At 36.3% G+C, this 18,866-nt stretch overlaps 1 protein-coding gene across 4 annotated transcripts in view; it reads right to left on the bottom strand.

Moving 5' to 3' along the window:
* Positions 1–18,866, bottom strand: part of ARMC2 (armadillo repeat containing 2) — a 68,809-nt gene that overhangs the window by 22,321 nt on the left and 27,622 nt on the right. For 3 of the 4 annotated variants that reach the window (XM_082756945.1, XM_082756946.1, XM_082756947.1), the window contains 5 exons: positions 17,115–17,293; positions 14,501–14,603; positions 10,796–11,016; positions 5,815–5,960; positions 3,625–3,724 (listed from right to left, as the gene is read on the bottom strand). In XM_082756945.1, coding sequence (XP_082613071.1) covers positions 3,625–3,724; positions 5,815–5,960; positions 10,796–11,016; positions 14,501–14,603; positions 17,115–17,293 — 749 coding nt within the window. The remainder of the gene's footprint in view (positions 1–3,624; positions 3,725–5,814; positions 5,961–10,795; positions 11,017–14,500; positions 14,604–17,114; positions 17,294–18,866) is intronic. The other variant, XM_082756948.1, reaches the window with a different exon arrangement.

Raw genomic sequence — 18,866 nt, 5'->3', positions numbered from 1 at the left:
ATGACAAAGGTCTATGAAGTTAGTGTGAAATGAATGACTAGTGATTAAATATTTCCCAGCTTTTCATTTCAAGAACAAGAGGGTATCAAATAAAGATAGTAAAGGCCGAATTCAAAAGAAGCAAGAGAAATTATTAGTGCATTGGTTAGCTGCTACTCCTTGTCAATGGATATTGAGTATTTTAGAAGTTTTTATGGGGTATTTAGCTCCGTACTAACTTGTACAGGGGAGACTAGGATTTCATGGAGAAGTCCATTGAGTTTTGTTTCATACACAGAGAACCCCATCTGGCTGAAGAAGTCTCTAACTCGGAAAAAGCTAGGGGGTTGGTAAGTTTACATAGGAAGTATCATATAGCCTTGCTCTGTTTTTGTTGTTCTCTAGCCATCTGATTTTCACCTATTGATTACTAGGCTGGATGAACCTTTCTTGTGACCCAGTGTAATTATTTTTTGCTTAGCAGACAATTGCCACATGCAGTGATGTCAGATGCTTACCAAGTGTTTTCTAATTAAAAAGACTAGGCTAAACTGAAGTATAAAGAGACTCTTCTGTACAGCAGTCACAAGATCTCTTCTATGCAAATTTTAGCATCACACCCTGTGTTTGTGCCCTTCAGATTGAAAACAGCCTCTTAACCGTATGCTGATGAAGGATTATACAGATGCTGGAAGGGCCCCAAAAGGATACCTAAGCTCAGGCAGTGCCTGACCTACTGACAGAAGCTCCTGCCCTGTTTAGACAATCTCCCTGTCCTAAAAGCAGAGCTTCCTCACGGCTTGTAATATTAAGCACAGCCTGAGAACATCATCTTTACATAGCTTATCTGAAAAGATACTGATCTGGGGAAGAGGAACAGCACCTTGTTCAAAGATTTTTGGAGATGGGCAGAACACCAGACTACAAAGCTGAGTAGAAACAGAAGCATGCAAAGCTCACCCTACAAGATAAAGGCTCTACAGGAACAATTCTGACAGCTTTCACGGCATCTGGCAGCCACTGGGGACTTTTTTTGTTACTCCACACAAGTACGCTCCAAAAACAAGCACGAGTGAAGTCCAGCAGAACTCGTACTTCAGATGCCTTGAAAAGCACTGCTGAATTTGAGTCCCACCTTGCAGATCCATCTTTTCCAATCCTCCGTACTCCCCTCCTTACCTAAGGTTGACACATGGAATTAAGCAAGTCTCATCAATTCAGTTTCTTTCTCACAGAGTTAAATTACTTCTTTCTCATTCTTTCTGACTCTTTTACCCAAGAGAGAGCATGAGCTGAGAAAAAAAGAAAAAAGAGCTGAAACTGCAGTGTGGTGAGAAGAACAGAGACTATTTGGGTGGCAGCTGTGGAATTCAGTGTGTGGTATGGGAGCAAGTCATTAGTCCCATTTCCAGTACTCACATTTTTATTTTCACGATGTCTAATGCTTATTTTTAAAGTCACAGATATGGAAGCACTTGAGAAAGTCTGACTGTTGGCTTTCTTTTATATTTTATTTTTCCCAGTATGTTTCTAGCTGTCATGATTGCCAGTAGAAAAAACATGAACTTTACAACCTTAAAATTCAAAAAAATCCATACACTTCCTCCTTCTTAACGTATCAGTTCTCAGTCCTGAGAATTTTGAATGGTTTGAGTTAATAATACTGATTTATCCTCCTCCTTACTTCTTCCCACAGCAAACAATTTTACCCACACTGCTGTTAGTTGTTTTCTTTTCAAAAGATACCAACTCACTCTATAACTCACTAGCTGTCAGCATTTTGAAAGAAAGATTAGCAGTGCCAACTGTATCCCAGCAAAATCGCTCCCCCTTCTCACAGCTCAAATGTTTATTATACAGTACAGAAAAAAATGGTGCATTGCATTCTCCTTGTTCCTCCTGATTGTGCTGGGTTTCACTAAGCTGACAAATGACAGTTTCATGGTTCTTTAAAAACTGCAGGAAGAAATAACTATTCTGAAGACCCTGCATATATAATCATCATGTTATAATGACTAAGTTGGTTTAATATACAAGCTATTTCTTTACTAATTTGTGTTTTGATAGACAATTTAACAAAAATCAATGCTATTTAGTGAAGAAAGGTGTATTTTAGAACCACTTAAGAAAGCAGATATGAGAAGCTAACTTCTGAACATTACTTGAAAACAAACAATTTGAATTTATATATATGAGCCTAGAATTCATTATAACACGAAGCTATTATGCCAGGAGCTTATACAAGTTCCTGTCAAAATTAAAGATGAAGACTGAAACGAAGATGCTGCTCACTTTAAGCTCCTTACTCCCAGTCCCATCATTTGTTGAGATTTTAATACAGTGCTCACAAGGAAAACCAGCTATAAATCTAGTGAAATACCATGCTTTCAATATTTCTCATATTGTTTACATAGCATTTTACTGAGTGTCATCAAAGACTATATAATACGAGAGTAGCCTGAACCTAGAAATATTCAGCTCTGCTGCTGAAATGTTAACCAACAGACATTTATAAAAATGGAAGTCCCTTAATCTCTCTCCCTCCTCCACATGTACTATCATAGAAAACAGGAAGGCAGGTAAACAGGAAAGGGAGAAATTATTTTTGTATTTGGCAAGAGAAGGAATTGATTGTTCAGCGTAGCTGATATTGTTACCTTCATTAACTGCCTTTAACAATAGCAGCACAAAAGGCCTCCTTCCAACAATTCACCAGGAATTACTGAACCTGTTATAAATTGTACAGGCTAACCAAATGTGCTAAGCTAGTTTAGATGCTGGAGCGGTTAAGAAAGTTCCTCACTTTAAAAAATAAACATAATGCTCATTGTTCTGAAACCTCATTCCACCTTTGAAACATTTATGCTTTAGATAAAAATTATTTTCTCCTTAAATCTTACCTGGCAATTGAGTAATTTGCCACACGTGTGGCACTCTGCTGCTACCAACGTGGTAATCTTTAAAACTGTGGTTCTGTACCAAAATCCTAGAGCCTAGTAATTCCAGTAAACAATAAAGATCACTACAATACAGCAAAATAATACAGCCAACACCTGATCCTTGAAGTTCTAATGAAGTTGGCAACAAGTATACTCTCTATATAATTTTAGCTAGCAATACTGAGGCATTTTGACAAACTCTAAATACATGCTTCTGGGTGCATGTTCCAAATGAGGTCTTACAGGCATGTTTGTTTTTTTCCTGGTAGAAGAGAGAGATTCTGATACCTTACACAGTTTACAAGGAACTAGTTTTCTTCTGCTTTCAAATTGTTTAGCTCTGGAAAATTCACACATCTTTCGGAGGGCAGGAAGGCAGAAGAATCCCTACAATTTCCTACCATTAAATTTTCAAATAAACTATTTGCTTTAAAAAGTATTTTTTTAAAACTAAGAAAAACAATTCAGTACTCAGAGGACGCATGCAACCAATAGACAAGTTAATCAATTGTCCGTCTTCTGTATTGCTTTGAATTTTTAATCTAAGTGATTTCACTTCAATTATTTACTACTTAAAATGCTGTCAATCCTTTAAAAATTTTATTTGGAAAATGCGTAAAAGTAGGTCACAGAAAACAGGCTTACACACAATAATGCACAGACACATCAGAGGATTAATATATAAAAATCAGATGAAAAAACTGACCTGCTGCTTCTGGTGTTTGCTTAGTAGGGCTAAAAATAAGATGTAACATCTGGAGCAGTCTGCTAAAGCTGCACAGAAGTCATCATAGGAAGAAAGTTTGCTACAAAGGTACAAAAATAAAATACAAATGAATAAATGTACTTTTTTCCCACAAAAGATTAAAAAAGTAAAACTAGAAATCATTCTGCTTTTGCATCTCAGAGCCATGTTTTCCAACAAGTGGAACGAATGCCAATACTTAGACTTCTAATAAAAGGCAAACGGTCACATATGACGATGAATTCTGGAAAGAAACAAATGTAAGGAGCTTCCCAACCTGCCTGCCATTTGACACAATAAATTAACAGCAGCACTTCTTAGTATTAAATGGAAGAACCATAAGGTGACATGGGAAGACAGACGAAGAGGAATAAAGGACTCCCTTCCTAACACAAGCCTAGTAGAGCCCAATGTCAGCACTGACGGAGCATCTCTCTCACCAACAAACATGGAGAACAAACCTTGCAGTCACAATATTTAATGTCCAATTACAGCAAGACTTACAAACTCAAAGAAATGAAGAATCTGAATAGATCTGAGCATGTTCTCCAAGGAAAAGCTGCCTAAAAGCTACTGAAAAAGAATAATTATTCCATATTACTGGAAAACAGAACAAAATTCAAATCTGTATTCCATACTGTATAGAACTTTTTTTTTTTTTTTGTGATTGCAATTTCCAGGAAGCTAATTAAATTGATTTTATGGCTAATTTGTATCCTTAGAGCATGCAGATCACTGAATGTAAGAAAAAAAAAATTGAAGCAGCAGGAAATTTTAAATAAGACAAATTACTTTTTCTCCATGTTGAATTCTAGATCAAGTAGATGCCCTTGTCAGAATTACAGTGCAATTACAAAAACATTACCTAACCAGCCACACTTTCCATGGCGTTTTACCAAGTAAAAGAAATGCTCTCTTCTTAGAGGTAGATATGCTCTAAGTGATCTGTAATCACAGCTAGAATTTTACTAATTTTTAGAAGTAAAATCAGAGAGACAAATGCAGACAAGGTGGCATGGAACTGAGGAACAACTCACACACTTTACAGAGAACACACACAGCAAAGGAGCAGACTTTGCCTGTTTTTAACTCTGGGAAGGGAGGAATGACAGATTGTTATGTAGCTGCTCTTCCAAGTGCAACCCAATCTCATCTATCAAGGAGAACGTGATGGATAATTTGGAGGGGCTGAATAAGGGGAAAAGTCCATACCAGGATGGCTGCTCAATGAATGTGGAGCCATAGGCAACATGACTCATGACAGTAACAAAGCAGCAACAGCAAACACTTCACCCAGAATGGCATTCATAAATTGTGTTCATAATCCAACTTCTCCTGAAATTGCCAACAATTAATTTCACAACTTCTATAAAATCCTCAAACTGTTTGTAAGTCCATTTAGCACTGGGTATTGCAAGCTTGTGCTTGGTAACTGGAACCTTTTCAACTGAGAAACTATTGAGACTACAAAAGAATCTTTTGGGGGTGATTCACTCACACTGATCTCCCTCTACTAAAGCACATCTTGGGAAGCAGCCATTGAGCTGCCCATAAAACTGAGATTCTTTCAGTGCTTCCATCTGCACAATCAGGCCCTGATCCCACAGATTAATGTCCTCAAACAGGCTGTAACCATTCAAAACAATGAGCATGGATTTATTTTTTTGTTACTGTATTTTACAATACAGTCCCCTATATAATTTAAGATTGGGTAATTTCCTGCACTTTTTAAAATCATGGCCTAAGATAGGATTAATCCTAAATAGGATTAATCATTAAGTTAAATTGATTAAATTAATTGATAATTAACTTAATCATGAATCATTTATGCAATTCTAACATATTTGAAACGGTACTTCAAAAATTTGAATCTGTGTGAATGGAGAGTGACAAAATACAAGAAAATATTTTTACCTGGGAGAACGAATCCAAGTTTGTATGGATGATATTAAAGAATCCTATCACCAAGTAAAGACATTATTATCACATAAAATCATTAAAAACTATGCAGACCTTTTCAAAACCAATCTAATTAAATGAAAATAAATCTTCCAGTTTTAGTACCTGATGCTGCCCACTTTGAGGTCACTTGAAGGAGTAATGCTGACTTGACTGCAAGCAGAAATAGGCAGAATTGTGTTCCAAACTTACCTGAAAATCCTGACGATGTAGGTGCACACATCCTTATCGTTCAGACGTTGCTCTAGCGCCACACAGAGCTCAGAGACTGCACCGCTGCAAATGAGTTGGCATCTTGCCTGAGGTAAGTCAGCCAAGTTTCGCAAAGTAGCTGTCAGCTGCGTACAGAATATTTAAAAAGTCATTAATCGTAGCTGTTTACTACAGAATCCATACTGTTTTGAAAGTTTCATAAAGCTCGGGTCTTATTTATAATGTCTTAGGCAGACCGAATATCCTGTTAATATTCTGCAGGTAGGTATTTGCCAATAAATCATAACAGGAAATGTGGAAGTAACAAAAGCGTGTATATTAAAATAAATGTTTGAAAGTGAAGGATTGATGCTGGTCTTTGCCTGCATGTACCCTCTTGGAGGAAAACATGTTCTTTCCCACGCATGGATATGGCCACGTGTTAACTGGAAATTCAGTGAAATGCTGTGGGAACAGTTAAAGTGATATATTAAATAACATCTGATTTTGTAAATTTACATCTAAGTCTTGCAAATTCGTACTGATATCTAATACATATTTTGATAACTGTGAGTGACAAATGAAGATGAATTGATAAAATAAATTGTATTGAATTTTATATTTGATCAACAAATTTTCATCAAGGTCAAGAGAAATCTGGCATTCAATCAATATATAAATTAAAAGCTGAAGCCCAAGTTTATTTTGGAGGAAACGAAGTATTTTCACACTGGTCTATTTCAAGGAACTTAAAGCATAAAATAATCTATCACTTGTAAATATGCACAATGAATCAGCTACTGCATATTTTGAGATTCTCTGGTTCTCTTCCTAGTTAAGGGTAGTTAAATACCAGCGTCAGACAGACAATGACATGTAAGTTAACTTTTGATCTAAACTAGAAACTATAAAATTAACGTGAGATCATTTGTTTTAAAGTGAATAGGAACAGTCTTCAAATTTTCCTTATTTTCAGAGCCAAGTATTAAATCAATACGGGTTTAAATATAAGGCATAAAGACTATTTGTTCAAATTTTCTGTAATCACATAAAACTCTAGAAATGAAGTATTTCATCACTGAGTTGTCCTGATTGCCCGGTGATATGCAATTGATCATTTGGAAGGAAAAATCAGTCAAAGAGCAGGATGAGTTGTTGCCTTTGAGCAGCTTTTGCTCATAGGTCACTAAGCACAACAGCAATTCTGTCCGTCCTCCAAAAGCTTTGCTGTCAATCTTAGCAAATTTGGCAAAAACGTACATGTCTTCAGATACTACAAGTTTTAGGAAAGTTTTTTTGTCAGGTAGACAACAGAAACTTCTGCAAGCAAAGTTATTTCTAACTAGCAATAGTTTTCTCAGTGCTCTGCTGCTGTGCAGCAGCAACCAAATGTACGCATGGCACAGAAAAGCAGGAAGGAGCTCGAGGGCTGCTAAAAGTAGCTGATGTTGAGCCAAGAGAGTTGGAAGCACTGCTGGCTCAGGCATGTAACAAACTTCAGTGATCAATGCTTAAAGAATGCTTAACTCTGTTCAAATACTGCAGGTCATTTATTTTTATTAATACAAGGGAAAATCAAGGTAATTATAAACTTTCAAAATGCAAACTCCACAAAGGTACACTGTGGAGGAGTTACACTGTTAAGGAGGAGTTTTTGAATCTCTAGATTTGTAATGCTGAAGTGAAAAACTACCTCAGGAAATTAATTAATACTAAAAATGTAAATAAATCTACAGCAATTCAGACCAAGGCTGGAAGCCTTTTGCAAAGCAAAAATACCAGAGGAATCCAAAACATGTAAAAATGGACCCACATTGTAGGAGAGCTCTGTGATTCACTCTCTCAACCTAATCTGAAAAGTCTTTACACAATATCATAACCATCCACTTTGTTCCAGTTCTGCTGGACATCTACCAGCGGCTTTTTCTCCACCAGGTCTACCATAGCTGCACTAATTGTGTTTTACTGTCTCAGCTCATGCTATCAAGAACTACTTTCTTGCATTTCTTCATTTACTCACTATCTCCTCTCTAGTTTCTAATGGAGTAATCCTTCTATTTTGTTATTCAAATGATAAAATTTCATGTTATCACCACTTCCCACATAGAGTATTCCTTAAATCCTACAAGCATCCAGAAATATTTTGTTGGAAATGGTCAGAAAACACTTTTTATAAGAGCCTTCCAGAAGTTCCTTAACCATTTCAGATCAGGTAACTTCAGATTTACTGCCTGTGGAACACCTTGTTTTCATAGGGTAGTATGACTTACCCAGCATACTTCCTCACTCATATTTTGTAAGATAGAAGATGAGTTCTTATGTTGCCTCTGTACATTTACAAACCCTAAAACCTTTACTGATGCACTTGAATTATCAAGAATTTTACTGTAAGTGACCAGTATCATACAATCTCTGCATGGCTTAGAAATGACAGAAATATTTGCAAAGTACAACGGTAAGTGTATGTGCGAAGTTACTGAAAATTGACTTGCATTTCCTCTAGTACTTTATCAGGGAATCTCAGAGTTCGTCATCATCAGAACTACAGAACTATCTTACAAAAAAAAAACAACAACAACAACAAAAAAACAGTAAAGGCTAGACAGAAATGAAACTTGTATAGAAAGATGGTACAGTTAATAATAAAAAGAACAGTTAGTACATAACTGAAATGTCAAGACTCCAAATTACAAAATAACAGAAGCCAGCCAGCCACCAGATGAATTCAAGAGCTACTCTTAATTTTTTCAACCAGACATGATTCGTGTAGAAATGCCTAACAAATGGCTCTAGCAATTTCCACCACCCCTAATCCTTATGTTGCCATGTGAAAGATCAAATTCACAAAACCAGAAAATTTAACAGCCGATAATTGCTATTTTTAAAGGGGAAGACATTTAAATGCTTTTCAATTGAGGAATATGGAGTACTTGTTAAGTCTTGCCAGTTAAACTTCAGATGCCTTGATTTTTGAATATGCATTCCTGTAATTCATAGAAATATGATCAGAATACAAGATGCAGTAACTTAAAACAAGTCAAAAATTACCTTGATTTCATGTCCTCTGTTAAGGAAAAATGCATGTTATAACTAACATTTTTATTCTTGTATTGTGAAACTTCTGCATAACATATTTTGTTAATAATGAAGACATCAGAGGGAAAGTTTATTCCAACAAAATACAACCTGGCAAGATTATGTATAACACTGCCATCTGGTGATTGTGCAATTATACAGTTAAAAAATGAAGGGTCAGTTCCACTTAACTGAGACACTTCAGCTATCAGGATTTAGAGCCAGCAGAGCCTCCCTCAGAGATCACCAGATACTTAAGGTGTTTTTCTCCTCCAGTGTAATTTGCCTTCTTCTCTTGAAAACTTGTATTAATTCATTTTTCCTGTACATCACTGCATATTTAATCTTTTGCTACAAGCTTAAGTATGGCACAAACACTTTCTGTATTCTGAAGATGTGAATTTTTAATGAAATGGTATTTGATATGATAACCCTGAAGATAGAGCTAGTCCTGTTAGACTGAACAGTTAAAAGAAATGGTTCACATTAATGAAGATTTGCTAAAGGAAATGGCATGAAAAAGTCACACAGCAATTGCACAGCAGCAGGAATCACTACAGTTTAGTGTTTGTTCTACTACAGAAGAGATACAAACAAATGAAACAGCAACCTTAGTGAGACAGTTGTCAGTACTGACTTTCCAAAAAAATAACTGAGGCTTTCCTAGAAACATCCAGAGTATCCGAACTGTACAAAAGACACCTTTTGTTACACTTCCAATCATGCTGAAAAATAGTGTAGATTATAATGACCAAAACAAAAATGTAAAATATTACAGCTTCCTTTCATATATTTGCAAATTAAATATTTGAATTAAAACCCAAATTTATCCACGCAGAAAGTATAAGGGAATAATGGAAGAAAAGACATTCCTGCAAAGTTGCAGGGAAGTTCAGACAGCAGGTCAAACAGCTGAACATACTCTGATTCATTTGTTTTATTAGTTTGCCATTTGCAAACTCTCCCAGGCTATGTTTGTGTAAGATTATACACACTGTTCTGGAGAGACATACCTCACAGCTCCACTAAAATAAACAAAAATCAGTAAGAGCAACATGGTGATGTAAGCTATTTGTTTTCACATAGAATTGCAAGTATCAAATCCCTTGTTTATAAATTAGTAGAGAAATCTGCCATTTAGTATAATCACTGCTTCAGAAAAAACATCCAATTCGTTTTCTTGTGCAGAGCCCAGAAGCTTACAGTTACACCACTGACTAATCTTTACATCAATAATTGACAAATCTACTTGGCAAATCCTCAACAAATACAAAACACCACAACCTATGGATACCTTAAGATGTACTTACACACACATTTTGTTCTAAAGCGCTGTGGTTTAAACAGTTTTAGGGCAAAGGACTACTTTTTATAGCCATCACTCACCAAATTGAAAAAGTTTTGAGCCTCCTGCCTTCAAAAAGCTACTCTACTATTGTTTTTTATACTGTTGCCCCTTCCTTAAATAATATTTCTTCAAAAAGTACTTTGTCAAATTAATGTAGATATATTTTCCAATGCATTTTTTAAACATGCATTTTGCAGTGCTGGTTTGTATTTATCATTGCCTTTTACAGAATTTAGACAAGGAACACGTTTTTTGCTATTTATTATAAGATCCAGAACACTGTAAGCACCATAAAATAATAACCAGAAATTCGTTTTATTAGGTATCTGAAAATATTCCTATTAACTTCAGAATTTATGAAGCCTTTAAAATTAGCTACTAATTATACCTACAATAATTAAATTTTGGTCCTGAACAACTTCATATAAGCTTCATAAAAAGAAGGCTATTCAAATATAGGGACAACTCACAGTGGCACACCGGCGTAGCTCATCTCTAATTAATTTTTTAAATTTCCCCTTGAAGTGTTTACTTTTAGAAATAAAAGCAAATGCTAACCTGGACTAATAGGTGGCCCAAGTTGGAGAAATATGCGTCACTTTCTTTTATGTCATTAATCTGCTTCATTAATTGCAGCAACATTTCAACAGCTCCTTTGCTGACCATTTCATTAAGGAGTACTGCATTTCCAGACATGAATTTTATAGCTCCCATGCAATACAGGAGAGCTTCACTGTTTTTTTGTAGATCGTCAGTTGTCAGGACCTCCAATAAACAATCTAAAATGAAAATCATTATTCAGAAAGCCTCATATTAACATTTTCTATTTGACATAGTTCAGTCACTGAAGAGATTAACATATAAAAAACAACAATCAACCACCTCTAATTGAATTCTTTATAGTACTTTGCTAACAAATGAGCTAGAAAGATTGGGTATTTGGATCAAAACCAAGGAATAATAATTGATGGATAACAGAATGGGCCTCACTTTTGTTTTGTCAGGCTTCAGGTACCTGTTGTAAACACGCAGTAGCAATCATTAAAATCTTCAAGATTTGCAAAAGCGTGTATGCCTGGAATTTTGTCTGTTCGACTTGAGACGTTTAAAGGGTTTTATTCTCACTGATTGCTGAAGTCTAAAAATCTCATAAATGGAGCACGAAAAAGCATAGATGTGTAGTTCACATCTCACATTTGAATGTCTATCTGTAGCCTTTTTAGCTTCACTTTTTATGTAGATAAAGTTACTGTAACACTTTTGCTTTATGCCATCCCTGTCAGATATCTGAAATGTTAAAATTAACACTTGTTAAAACAAGCCTAGCGTATCTTTCCAAACTGAGACATTCTCAGTTTGGTGGGTATATTTTAAATAAGTAATTCTGGCCAACATTATACTTTTGAATTTCTAGTAACTGGTTGAAATTTACATTTACTTCTGCTTCCGTGTTTCATCCAGCTGAATAAAAACATTTCCTCATCTAATTTAAGAGATTTCAAAAGTTTTTGTCTGTTTTGGTAATAGAGGGGCTGCAGGGGTGGCCTCTGTGAGAAGAGCCCAGGGGCTGCCCCATGTATAAGACAAGAGCCAGCTCCAGCCAGCTTGAACTGGTACCCACCACTGACTAGAGCTAAGCCAACTGGCAATGTTGGTTGCTCCTCTGTGATAAGATATTTAAGAAAGCAAAAAACTGCTGCACAACAGCAGCTGGGAGAGTGAGAAATCAGAACCAGCCCTGCAGACTCCAGGTCAGTGCAGCAGGAAGGCTGGAGGTGCTCCAGGCAGGCAGCAGCAGTTCCCCTGCGGCCTGTGGTGAGGCCCCTGGTGGAGCAGGCTGTCCCCCTGCAGCCCATGGGTCCCACATGGAGCAGATCTCCACGCTGCAACCCCCCCCATGGGTGGAGGAGCCCCCGGTGGAGCAGGTGGATGTGGCCTGGAGGAGGCTGCGGCCCATGGAGAGCCCCTGCTGGAGCAGGCCCCGGGCCAGAGCTGCAGCCCCTGGAGAGGAGCCCACGCAGGAGCAGGGGGTCTGGGGGGACCCATACTGGAGCAGTTTGCTCCTGGGGGATGGAACCCGTGGTATGGAGCAGTGTGGGAGCAGTTCTTGAAGAGCTGCTGCCTGTGGGAAGCCCCCACAGGGTAGAGAGTGACCATGAAGGAGCGGTGGAGACGAAGCCTCAGGGACTGACCACAGCCCCCATTCTCCTGTGCCACTTGGGGGGATGGAGAGAGAGGCGTTTTTAGTTTGCACTAGTTTTTTCTCTGCTCTTCTGTTATTAGCAATAGGTAATAAATTACATTATTCTCCCCTACACTGAGTCTGTTTGGCCATAACAGAAACTGGGAAGTGATGTCTCTGTCCTTATTTCAACCCTAGAGCATTTTTTCATCATATTTTCTCCTCTGTTCTTTTGAACAGGTGTGGTGGAGCTTAGCTAGCCATCAGTGTGAAACCACCACTCTGTCTCACCTCAAACTGAGACTTTTTCCACATGTATGGATGGAAGGACACCCTCCCAGCTCTTTCCCAGGCTCTCACCTTCACCAACTGCCTAGTGGTCAGCTAAGTCACTTGGCTTGTGGCAATGTGAGAAATCAGCTTCAAACCACTGCTCTACTCAGTGTCAAATGTGGTCTTGAACAGTCACTATCTATTTTAGGATTAACAGTTAATTTATTTCTTCTACTGGAGATGCTCTACTGCACATAGTTTGTAGGGCCAGAGGAAGAAAAAGAAATTGAATCTATAATCCAGTGATAGAAACAGAAATATGAGTGATTATGAGTATGACAAGGTTGAAGTCTTCAGCCTGGAGAAGGTGGGTGCAAAATGTAATGAAAAACAAACAAACAAAAAAAACTATCAAAAACATTCTTTCCTTCTCTAGTTTTTAAAGTACAGTGAAAGAAAAGCAAGAGAAACAGAAGTGAGTGAAGATGGAAGTGAGAACAAAAAATACCCCAAAAAACAATGCTTACACAGGCATAGACAGCCAACTTGTCCAGACTTTTTATGATGTTTATCTCTACAAAGCTGTAGTTTTTAGTATGCGAGATCCATTGAGTGATCTCAGTTGTTCTCTTTTCTCTGAGCCCTTTCCTGTTGATCTTAACACTGGAAAGGCTTATCTGGTCTTCACTCCTGCCAACACTCATATACTAAGCTTTAAGACCATGAGTGCTCTCATGTCTTATATAAATATATATATATAAACATATATATTTATATGTAATTATATATAAATATAAATAGGTCTAAACTTACACTTTAACTTATTGGAAACATTTCATGTGCACATCTAGGCCTACCCTAATAAAACATAATAATGCTTTAACTAAAGGAATGATCATCAAGTGATATTGACTATCTTTCATACACTCATTGCTTTTTCCATATTTCTCATATTTGTAAAGACTGTGTAGATTCAAAACAACAAATAGTTATAATCAGGACACAGAGCTGTTGCTGACAGTTCTCTGTTGGCTCAATGTGCAGCAGCAACTAAAAAATCCCCTGATTGTTCTCATTATCTTTCTTGATGATGGCCAATGACACAGATAGCATTATCTCACTTCTATAAGACTTCATGCAAAAACATCTTGATTTCTATTGGTAGTTTTGTTCTGTCTATCTCAGAAGGATCTACTGGAGCTAGAGAAGGTACAGAGAAGCGCTACTAAAACAACTGAGAGAATGATGCAATATCCTTTCGAAGAGAAAGCTAAAAGGCTGGGATGCCTCAGTCTGAAGTGGAGAAAGAGATGTGATATGACAGACGTTTACAAAAATCACAAAGCTGGAAGGTAAGTTGAGTGTAGAAACTCAAATCCTGCAATACTATAGCAAAGAGGTTTTAAACAGCAGACAGAGAACTTCTAGAACTTGTTGCTCTGTAAGATTGTAGAGACAGAAAGTTCATAAAGGAGTTGGACAAATTAATGGACAAAAGATCCATAAATGAAAAAGGATTAGATAGGGGTATACCATCTAATGTCCCTAACAGAATGAAACAATTTTGGATGCTGGCGTAGTACAAGGGAAACAGACCACAGAAAACAGCTAGGTTTCCATGATCCCCTAAATAACATCATCTATAGCCATGGGCAAACACAGAGCACTGGACTAGAAGAAACTTAGTTTCATGCTGTAAGCAAGTCCAACATGTGCATGTCTAACACTAACTCTGAGAATGTTTTTTGAAAGACAATCAAACTATTGAATTGTAACATCTAAGCTATATATAATAAAAGAATACATACCCAATAAATTATCATTTTGAATGATATAATCATTTTTTTCATTCTTGCAAATTTTAAATGCAAGCTTGCAGACATTGAGAAGATTTTTTCCATCCACTTTCATCTGTGAAGAAAAAGACACAAGATTCACAACTGAAATCTATGTACAAAAATACATCATAACATTTTATAAGTTCAGACATCATGACAAATTTGTACTCCCACAGTAAAACTCTTAAATTCCAGCTAAAACCCTGACAGGATACTGAGTCAAACTGTAAAGTTTGCAGAATTAAAGGACACTGAAACCTAGCTACCTGAAGCTCTCTTTAGCAAACTGTGCTGACTGACTTTGAAATAACAGATGATATACACCTTTTTATGTATTTTCTGCAGGTAGTATATGACTGCACATCTATTATTTCTAATTCACTCTTCCAAAGAAATTTTGCACAGGATTCACTGGTTCAGCATCTACAGCCATACAACAAAGATATCTTGTACAACACAATATTTTATAATGAAAGTTATTCACAAATGTTCAAAAATAATATCTTACAATGTACTAAAGGTCACTGAGAGAAAGGAAAATATGTGTTAAAATTTCTGATGACATGTCTCTCCCTTTCCTCTGCATTTGAAGGGCAATTTCTTCTCCTGTTCAAGATTTTTAAGTTTCCATGGAAAAATGCCTGTAATGGAACTTTTCTTAATAAGTATCACATAACGTCTATGTCATATTTGAATATATAATTATATCTGCTGATTAAACTAACCTAAATCACTTTAAAGAAGAATCCTTCCACACACTATTTATTAAAATGTCTACAACACAATGCCAGGTGGTATCATTTCACCAGTGACAGTCTATATATACTTAATAGAAGCTGAACCAGTAGGTTTAAAAGCAACAAATTAACTGAGAGTTTTAACAGGCAGCATTAGGGGAAACATTCTTTTATTACGTTAAATCAGAACACGCAAGAACATTTTGCCTAAATTTAATTCTTAAAAATTCTCAGCTCAAGAATTCTTAAAAATTCTCTCTGATGTACTCATTCCAAAGGTAAAAAAGCATCCCTGAAATCATGAAGATTCTTCAAGGTAAGTCCTTGGAAAAAAGACACCATCAGATTCTTTCATAAAAGCAGTCTGGAATAATCAAATAAATGCGGGCTGCTACTAATGGAGAAAAAGCAATCTATAAGGGATGAATTACATGTAGGAACAATTTCTACAGGAATGGGTATGCTCAAGCAAGGTCAAATTACTCAGGAATGCATACAACCTATGTCAAAGCCAAGCACAGATTTTGCTAGGGTTTTTTCATCATTATAAACTTTTAATCTATTGATTACACACATAAAATATAACATCACTGAGATTTCCATGCAGAATATTGATGCTAAAACTGAAGAATAGTTTTAGCTTCCTGCTTCTTGTAGAAACACAGCCGTTCTATAAATCATAAATCTAAGAAGAAAAAAAAAAAGGAGGCTTAAACAGAATGGCATGCTGCATAAAAATAAATTACTATCAAGTTTTTCAAGTACAACTATACTAATGTGATTACTGGGATGTGGAACTCTCCTTAGATCGTGGCAGCAGGTGACTCACCTAACCACGAATGAAAAATGGATAAACCCTTTAGAAGCACAAACCTGCTGTGTCATGCTTGGATCAGACAAGGCTTGTCACCACACCGACATTGCCAGCAACAAAAATGAATTAAAAAATCACTTTTCAAATCACAGATACACTTCTATAAAAATTGACCACTTGTCTACTTCAAATTATACTAATAATTCAGTCTTATTTTATATTACATCTGATTTTATACCTTGTTTTTAGCATAAATTAAGGTTATTTATTTAATTCTTAATACATGTGTCTTTAAGAAGTCAGTTGACTGTACTTTTGGAGGCATCCTTTTCTTTCTATTTTTTAATAAAGATTGCTACTTCTGTCTTACATGCCTTACTTTAAGGCATCCAGAACCATCTCACAATCAATCTCTATACCTCCAATGTCAATCTCTAAAGACTACCTTAGACAAGCTACAGTGTACTGCTCCTTCCCATTGACTTCAGAGAAACAGCTTATTTCCCTTTTTTCAAAAAGGCCTGATGAAAGTTAGCATGTCTTAGCCTACTCTAGGTTAAACAAACTTAATTCTTTCTCTCAGATGGTGCTTTTTGACCTCTGACTATTCAAGACAGATAGTTGCAGGCTTCCATTCGTTACATTCCTCCAGTGACTTGACTTCTCTTTGGATATAATTTTTGGATATAATTTTCCAGCTTATGTTTATGTTCCCTAAATATCAGTTTCATTTAGACCATGTTTCCCTTGCTTGCTTATACAAATATCTTATGAGGTGATACCATGAGACACCATATATCAACTATGGTATCATGTCCCTTCCCCAGATGCAATTTCCTTGCAAAAAATAAGCTCCAATAGGTGCCAGTCTGGATAAATGGAAGACTAATATTTGTATGGTAAGAAACTGTGATTAATGAACCTCTAGTTTAGAAATACTTTAGAATGACAAAACACAAAGTTAAATACAAGTTGTGATTCACAATTTTAAGCTTCCTCCACATTCTATCAAACAGCATTTAAAAACACTTACAGAGAGAATAATCTTTGCCAGCTTCAGGCAAAGTGGATCTGAATCAATGTCTACAAGTTTATATAACGTCTTCAGAAGCACACTTCTTCTTTTAAATCTTTTCCCAAGCATATCTCCTTCATTCAAGGCTTGATAGAGCTTGGTACAAGCCAGACAAAGATTTTCTACTTTGTCTTCTACTTGAAAGGGGTAGAGGAAGGGAGAGAAAAATAAAAAACAATGATTAGTGCCATTTTTTCCAGAGCATCTCAATAGACATTAACACGAGAACAAAATATAGAATGGGTTGCACAACAACAAAAATAAGGTGGCCAATAAATCTCTCAAGATGATAATGCAATCCTCAGAAAAAAGATTTATGTTTGTCTTTCAAAAAGAAGAGAATCAGGCCAAGCAATCACAGAGCCAAAATAATACCTAAACCTAAAATGAAACTCATCTTTAATGCTAATGATCAGATTGACCAAAAGTCCACCAGGAAACTATTAATCTGCAGGCCTTCTTTATGGAGCCCTACCAAATATTACATGAGAATGAGAGACAGTTAAGGAATATTTTTCTGTCAATAACAGAACTAATACAATAGTCAGTAACTAACCTAATACATCAAGTGTCACTGGGATTAAGAACAAAAGAATGTAAAAACTTACTAGAACTCTCCGATGTATAGTAGAGGTGCAAGATGCACAACTGCCCACTCAAATGCTACTGATGAGGTCATCTATCTCCTAATCTGAATCCCTCAAATATTATTTAAAAAAACACAAAAATAAAACTGTAGTAAAATTGTTTTTTAAAAAAATGCATCTCTACATAGAGGAATCAAATACCTGGTTACTTCATAAGGAAAGCAAAAAGATTTGCTTATTTTTTAAAATCTTTTTTAAAAACAAACAAACAAAAAAAACTTTAATCTTACATTTGCTTCTGTTTGTAAGGTGACACTAATAAAGCACGGTATAAACCCATTTAAACTGTCTGTATAAATTCCAGGTTTACTGAGGCTGTACTTCACAGCCGAACTAGTCATACTCAAGGAGGCAAAGCAGTTGGCACAAAAACGTTTAAGGAGATGGAATTATGAGAACCATTATATCTAAGGGCCCAAAGGTGTAGGCAGATTCAAGGATCCACCTCTAATGCTGTGTACCTGGAGGCTCTCAATTTACAGTTGTCATGCTCAAGGAACAGCAATGACCGGTCCACATCCACTCCCATCATGACAGAAAATACAACAAAATTTACCACGATTCTAAACCCTCTGCTTCAGTACGTGGTGAAACAGGGGAGGCAAAGAACCAAAACTGAAAGGTCTCTGCCCCATTTCATCAAAATTAAAAACAACAATTATTCATCATGCATCCTGTAGCACATTTTCGAAGGTTATCTTCCCTCAAGTACTGGAAGGTAACAAAATAAAGTATTTGCTCCTACAGAAAGAGAGACTTTTGGGTTATATGTATATATATTTCTTTCAAGTAACAGTCATCTCAAATCACATGATATTCTTAAGATTTTAAGGTAATAATTAAGTTTCAAGTCGAACTTTAGCTTTGTTTTTGAACAAAAAGCTTTGTACAAAGCTTTTAGAGGGAAAAAGGGCAGGAAAGGCTTCCCTATTAATATAGCAACACGTAAAACTAAATGTGACCTAAATGCATATGCAGGGAATTATCTGAAAGATATGAAGCAAGTAGCTGCAAACAAAGTTAAAATACACTGAATTGCCAATAGATCCGCTCAAAACATTAA

This window comes from Aythya marila, assembly GCF_965140915.1.
Source record: "Aythya marila genome assembly, chromosome: 3".
NCBI lineage: Eukaryota > Metazoa > Chordata > Aves > Anseriformes > Anatidae > Aythya > Aythya marila.
This window is presented reverse-complemented; position numbering and strand designations above follow the sequence as displayed.